The sequence below is a fragment of the Phalacrocorax carbo genome, chromosome 7 (genome assembly GCF_963921805.1).
Source record: "Phalacrocorax carbo chromosome 7, bPhaCar2.1, whole genome shotgun sequence".
Lineage (NCBI taxonomy): Eukaryota > Metazoa > Chordata > Aves > Suliformes > Phalacrocoracidae > Phalacrocorax > Phalacrocorax carbo.
This window is the reverse complement of record NC_087519.1, coordinates 34,273,863-34,280,683: the sequence shown is the minus strand read 5'-3', so window position 1 is coordinate 34,280,683 and position 6,821 is coordinate 34,273,863. Positions and strand designations below refer to the sequence as shown.

Sequence of the window (6,821 nt, the reverse complement as noted above, 5' to 3'; positions counted from 1 at the left end):
CCGGGGCGTTCGGCCGAGCTGCCACCGCACCGCCGCGCCGGGGAGCGAGAGGGGCGGCGGGAGCGGGCCGGAGGGAGGGCGGGCGGCCCTTCAGGCAGTGCGGCAGGAGACGCGGCGCGGGGCCTGGCGGGCGGCGGCGCAGGCGCGGTGCGGGCGAGCCGGGTTCCGCCATGCCGACTGTCAGCGTGAAACGGGACCTGCTCTTCCAGGCGTTGGGCAGGACATACAGTGAGTGGCGCGGCCGGGCCGGGGGCTGCGCGGGGCCGCGGCTCGCCTCACGCCACCTCCCGGGTAGCCGGGCCGGGCCGGAGCGGGCTGTGCCGTGCCCGCGTCCCGAGGGGTTGCGGCGCGGTGCATCTGCACGCGGCGCCTCCTGGCCGAAGCGTCCCGGGGATCCTCCGGTTGTGCTTCAGGAGGTGTCCGCGGCTCCCTCCGGTCAGCAGTGCCTTCCGCCGGTCGCCCGGCCCGGCCCTGCCCGGTCCGGGCAAAGCCCCGACGAGCGGTGGAGACGGGGCGTTCCAGCCGCCCACCCAAAGCGCCCCTTCGCTCGTGGCTTAGCTCCCGCCCACGGAGCTGAGCTGACCGCCGGGGGAAGGCCAGGCTTCGGCCCAAGGGCGGTGTCTGTATCTGGGGCGCTCCGCGGCCTCTGCTCGTCCCAAGCCCGCGGCGTGCCAGGCAAAGCCACGATCTGGGGCCACTGATGAATTTCAGTGATGAAAACCACTCCCTGGGCCCTTGAGCCTTCGGGCCGGATACGTGCTGCTTGAGTCCGAATCACTCAGGAAATCAGAACCATGTAGTTCCAAACCACGGTTTCTGGTTGGAGCTTCACTGCCTGTTATAGGAACTGGTTAAGTCAAAAAGGAGAGAGAAGAGGTGGGAGCAGGCAAAGCAAACAATCAATACCGTGTTTCTGTTCAGTCCTTCTTCCCCGGCTCTTTAGAAGTGTGACTCAAGAACTGTTTGTTTGGCTGAAAGAGCGTTTAGGGACGTGACAGTAGTTTACCTAGTCCGTGCTGGGGTAGGTAGGCTCTTAAGTCACATGGGTGCAAATCTCCGTGTTCAGATCAGAGTTATGTTACTGAGATGTCACAACAGAGTTGATGCAAGCTCTCTATGACAAGCTGAATAAAAAAGTACCTGTTCGCAGATGCTGTCCAATCATTCCCTCCCGTTTTCATTATCTGTTCAGGTCAGAACAGGTCAGGTCAGGTCTGACAAACTTGGCTGAGGAGCTGGTATTGAACCTAGGATCCAAGGCTGTACTTGTAAGAATAACATGTTAATAAATGCAATATGTACTAAAGAAACTGCTACTCATGGAAATATAAGCAAAATTATTTTAAGTACCCTTTTTTTCAAAATAACATTTTTTATCTTGTTTGAAAACATTCAAAACACACCAAAAGAAATTACAAGTTTGAAGTCTGTTTATTAACAAAAATTCACCTTCTTTCATCACAGCTGATGAAGAATTTAATGAGCTTTGCTTTGAGTTTGGTTTGGAGCTTGATGAAGTTGTAAGTAACGTTTTATTTGTTATGTTTTCAGTAGATGTAGTGTACTGACAGCATTTATATTTGGTAGGAGTTTGTACTGCATTATTTCCAGAATATTCTCTGGTAGTGTTGGCCAGTGCCCTCTAGCATGTACCAAGAAATTATCCAGGCAAGGTTTGGAGGATACTGTGCATCAGGTATCCTCAAAAAGCAGTGTGAACAAGACTTGAAGGTCCCCTTGGTCTATACAATCTTTCAGCAGTACTGCAGCAGGCTTTTCGTTCTGAAACATCCTCATACCTCTCCATACCACAGGGCAGAATATGTGACACATACCTTTAGGTTCTTGCGATAAAATACTGTTGTGATAGACTGTATTAACTCAGGTGTTTTGAATCTGAAAAGAAAACCAGATATACAAAAATCACCATCTTGGAAGCAAGAGACCCCAAGATGGCATATTGCTATACTTCACGGAGGTCGGCAGCCTCTGCCACTTGCTTTTCAGTCTCTGGCCCTGTTTTATTTAGTAGCATAAATAAGGCCACCACAAACCATGTATTGAACATATTTTACAGGATCTGTTTGACTTTGGTTTGTATGCGTTCTTCTGTGCAATATCCACAAAAATGTGTTTGTCCTGGACATTGTTACCTAGGTTGTAACTAATTACATTTAAAGTTTTGATTTAAGATTCTGTACTCATGAAAATTTGCTGGCCCTGTTAACTCTATCCATGTAAATCTTGTTCAAGTAGACCTGTTTTGGTTTTGCTTTTTATTTTGAATTAATTGATTTTTTTAATGATGTTTATCAAGACATCTCAATATCATACGTTATGCTTTATATCAGAACAGACTTGATATGACAAGTCATTTGCCAGTCTGTTGCCACAACTAAGGTCTTAGCTCTCTACTGGGATCTGCTAGCCTGGAGACTCTTGCTTTTATAATCCCTTTTTAAAAAATTCACATTCCAATAGTGACTTTTTCTTTTGGTATACTGCATTACAGTCTCTGAATCGGAGAAGGTTTCAATTTTTACATTATTTCTGGTATTTGCTGTGTCCATTTGCTGTATAAATGCAAATTACACCTTTGAACTTTTATTTAATGTAATTTTTCCTATTATATTATCTCACTATCATACTCCTGTCAATGGAAAGATATTACAGGTTAAAAACATAATTTTGCTTAATTTCAGACATCTGAGAAAGACATCATAAGTAAAGAAAAAGGGGAAGAAAAGGCAAAGGGTGCATCTGATACTGTACTGTATAAAATTGATGTTCCTGCCAACCGTTATGATCTTCTTTGCCTTGAAGGGTTGGTCCGAGGACTACAGGTCTTTAAAGAAAGGTGAGGCCAAGTTGTGAGATTTGTTATTTGTTTGGATACGAGTGCACTTCTGGTCAATAAACAAACTTGCCACTTGTTTGGATTTTGAGTACGATCTCAGGTGTGTAGATAAGATTCATCAGATGTTCCCCTGGAGAGGATCTATTGTATATTTTTAAAAGACTAGACTAGAATGTTACTGGGTTTTGGATCTGTTCTGAAAATTTTTCAACTGCTGTTCCATTTGAGACTTAGCCTCTGTAAAGAACTCCTGCAGAGTAACTCCCTTGTGATTCTCACCAAAAATAATTTATTGCACTTTTCTGCTATGGCTTTATTGATATTCTTCAGTCTTTCCTTTCTAGTTTAGTAATCTATTTACCATCCCATAGGAAATAAGTTTTAAACAGTTAGCTAATTTACATGCCAAGAAATGTTACAAAGAAAATTTTCTACCTATAATTGTTGCTACATTTCTGAAGTTTCATGCATTTGGGGAACTTTCTTTCTTTCACTTACAGACTTATTTCTGGTTTTATTCTAGGATAAATCTCCCTAGGTATGAAAAGATAATACCAGCTCAGGGTGAAGGTCAGAGGCTGATTATCACTGAAGAGGTAAAAGTGTTTACTGCACCTTTGAAAATTTATTGAGAGTTTCTGAACCAGCAAGATAGGTATCAGTACAAATTTTAGAAGAGCAGTGAGACTGGAAATCTTATTTGCAGAACAAGAGCTGAAGAAATTGAAATATCTCTACTCATTGTGATTTATTTTTAGGGAAGGGAAGGGGGAGGAACAATAGACAAATTATTCTGCGTGAACCTAGTAGCAGATGAAATCAAAGTCTCAGATGCTGACATTGCATTAAACTTCTGGGCCATTACACAGTATACTGGAAACTTCCTTGTCTCGACCAGACCTGGAGTGGGTTTGTTTGGGTTTTTTTCCCCTTTGGGATTCTGATGTCTTTCCATGAATTTTTCTTTTGATTACTACTCTTTCCAAAAGAGGATTTTGTGAAGAAAAGTGCACATTTAATCAGTTTTGGGTTTGTATATTCCTTGTACTTGAAATTTATAATGTGTTGCTGTTGTAAATTGCAGACTGTCCAAGTCCGTCCTCATGCTGTAGCTGCAGTCCTTCGTAATATAACTTTTACCAAGGAACGTTATGATAGTTTCATTGACCTCCAGGAAAAACTACACCAAAATATTTGCAGGTTAGTGTGTAAATGTCAAGTACGGTATAGTGTCTATGCGTATGATTTTGTCTCATGTTGAGACTGCACATCCCTATTGCAGAGAGGCATTATGTTAATGTTTATGCTAAGGAAAAACCTTTTATAGCAGCTGTCTTGATCCTTCCCATTTCTTTGCCTCTTTCTGCCTCAATATTTTTCAACATAAATAGCTGTTACAGCTCCTACCACAGTGAGAAAGAGGTGTTTTGCAACAGTCCCATTGGATTTGCCTGTGACTGTTAGGTGTGGTGTTAACACTCATTAAAATGTTGTTCATGAAAATAATTTCTAGACTTCTCAAAATTGCCCTTTGACTTTTTAACTAAGTTCTATGAATGCAAAGGAGTATAGAGTATCTTGAGGTAATATCTCAGAGGAACTCCAAATATTACTAGTAAAAACATTATTTTGCCTTCTTCCTTTCTAGGAGAAGAGCGTTAGTAGCTATAGGCACGCATGACTTGGACACCATCTCTGGTCCATTTACTTTTACAGCTAAAGCACCTTCTGAAATTAAATTCAAGCCCTTGAATCAATCCCAGGAGTACACAGCTTCACAAATTATGGATCTCTATAGGGTAAGTGGGATTTTTCAGACTTGTTGCACTAAATGCAGGAAGATAAATTTCTAAGGCTTAACATCTCTCATATCCTTGTTATTAAGAGTTGTTCTTACAGCTGTCTTCTGTAGCTTCAGGCAGTGAACGTTCCACATTTTGCATATTCATGAGAAATGCATGGTAATACTTTATTTTTATTGTCCATGAAAGATACATCATGGTGTTTTGTGGCTAAGCATAACTCTTAGAATAGCGGGTTTGATATTAGCCCTCTGATTTATCAACACAAAGACTGTTTTTCATTATGCTTTTTAAAATACTGTAAAAGGGTTGTATATTTATCTATCTACACTGGTAAGATACTCAGCGTACAAAGCTGAGAAAAGCTCGGGGTAAATAGTGTCAGATTTTTTAATGTTGTTTTAATTAGGCCAATATACTTGAGGAAGATGTTGAATTATTTACCCAACTACGTATCAGGCAAGTATAGTTGTGTAAAAAGCTCAAATCTGTCACTGCTCTTGGCCCAGCATCTTGATGAGGCCAGGTTAGATGCTAGGAAAATATTCTATCTAATTTTACAGTGTTTATGTGGGCCACTTTAAATGTCAGCATTTGAAAACGGTAGTATTATCAGCATCATTACAATATACAGCGCTGCTGGAGCACACATACAGATAAGTACATATAGAGGTTATCATTCTCATACATTATCATGGAGATAAATATATTCTCAAAGATCTCTGACTAAAGAGGAGTAAGAGAGCTAGGAAACAAACGGGTATCAGAGACACTAAAAGTAAATTATGTTTTTGGTATGGCATATACCTATGTCATTGGAACAGATGTAAATTTTGAACCAAATTTAAGCATAAATGTGTCAGTATTCAGCAATTTATAACTAGAAGTATTGTAGTGCTAATTTTTATAACTTCTAAGGAAAGTTCCTATAAATACTAAGGGTGTGTGCCTATGAGTTTGGCAATGAAAGGTCTGCTGTGCTGAGAAAGGGCATCGTTTGGACAGCATGGCCTATGCATTTTTGAGATAATCCTTCAAGAAGTGTTTTTTAATACTTCTGAAGAAAAAAAAATCCAGTTCCCTCATTTCAAAGTTTTCTTGCTTCTGAGAGCAAACTGCTTTTGTTAGTGAAGTACCTGGCCCTCAGCCCAATCCTTCCCTCTTTCAAAATTCCCATTAATCTGTCAGCAAAGGATTGTGACATTATGGAAGTTCACAAGTGAGCTGATGTGAAATTTAGGTTGTGCTTTGTTTCTCCAGACTGACAGCCACCTTCGGCACTATTTACACCTAATCGAAAACAAGCCACTTTATCCTGTCATTTATGACAGCAAGGGTGTTGTTCTGTCCATGCCACCAATCATCAATGGTAAGATTACTTATAAGTAGTTTATACTGTCACTGCTATTTTGTGTGCAGGTCAGAGTATCTAACAGAAACACTGATGTGTAATAAGGATTATTCTGTTTTCTTAAAATTGTTTCACTTACAATTTCATGGTCGTCTTTGCTTCTTTCAGTTTAAACAGCCAGATTTTTTTGCTCCCTCCCTAGGTTGCTAGTGTTCCTCTTTTCTCATCCTCATCAAGAGGATGTAAAAGTCCCACTGCAAACCTCTGCATTTAGCTTCTCATGCCCTTCTAGAACTTGGGAAAGGTTCCTTGTGACAGGATACTATGTTAGGAAAGCATTTTGTTTGGATACATAAACAAGGGAAGGAAGAATGCCCATGTATATCCAAGTGTTTCCTTCCCTTTGCCTCCTGCGGGGTGCATCTGCATTAGAGTGAATGGTGCAATGAAAGGTGAGAAGGACAAAGAGGTTGGATTTGGCATGATCCCGTACAATTCTAGGACTGTGTATGTCGATGCTGCATGGTTACCGGCAGTGAAATTCATTCAAGGTATGCACTGCACATCTATACCTAACAGGCAATACAAGGCAGATTTCTGTACAGCTGCTCTGGATTGCTTGTGGCTTACTGACAGAACCCTGCTTTTGTAGGGAACCAACTACTGGGGGACTTTGCATCCAATTTGCAAGAGAGGTGCTTTAGGTGGTGTCCCTAAGTGTGTGTTCTACCTTGCTTCTTCTGGCTGAGAAACAGTTTTGAGAGCATCAGTGATGTACTTCAGTGCACACCTCGTGACTTCCAGTACAGAC

At 41.8% G+C, this 6,821-nt stretch overlaps 1 protein-coding gene across 1 annotated transcript in view; it reads left to right on the top strand.

Annotated features, from left to right (window-relative positions):
* Positions 1–115: 115 nt before the first annotated feature.
* FARSB (phenylalanyl-tRNA synthetase subunit beta) overlaps positions 116–6,821 on the top strand; it is a 39,354-nt gene continuing 32,648 nt past the window's right edge. Inside the window, exons 1-7 of the mRNA XM_064457363.1 lie at positions 116–228; positions 1,465–1,520; positions 2,703–2,857; positions 3,381–3,453; positions 3,942–4,057; positions 4,506–4,656; positions 5,920–6,028. Coding sequence (XP_064313433.1) covers positions 171–228; positions 1,465–1,520; positions 2,703–2,857; positions 3,381–3,453; positions 3,942–4,057; positions 4,506–4,656; positions 5,920–6,028 — 718 coding nt within the window. The 5' untranslated portion in view covers positions 116–170. The remainder of the gene's footprint in view (positions 229–1,464; positions 1,521–2,702; positions 2,858–3,380; positions 3,454–3,941; positions 4,058–4,505; positions 4,657–5,919; positions 6,029–6,821) is intronic.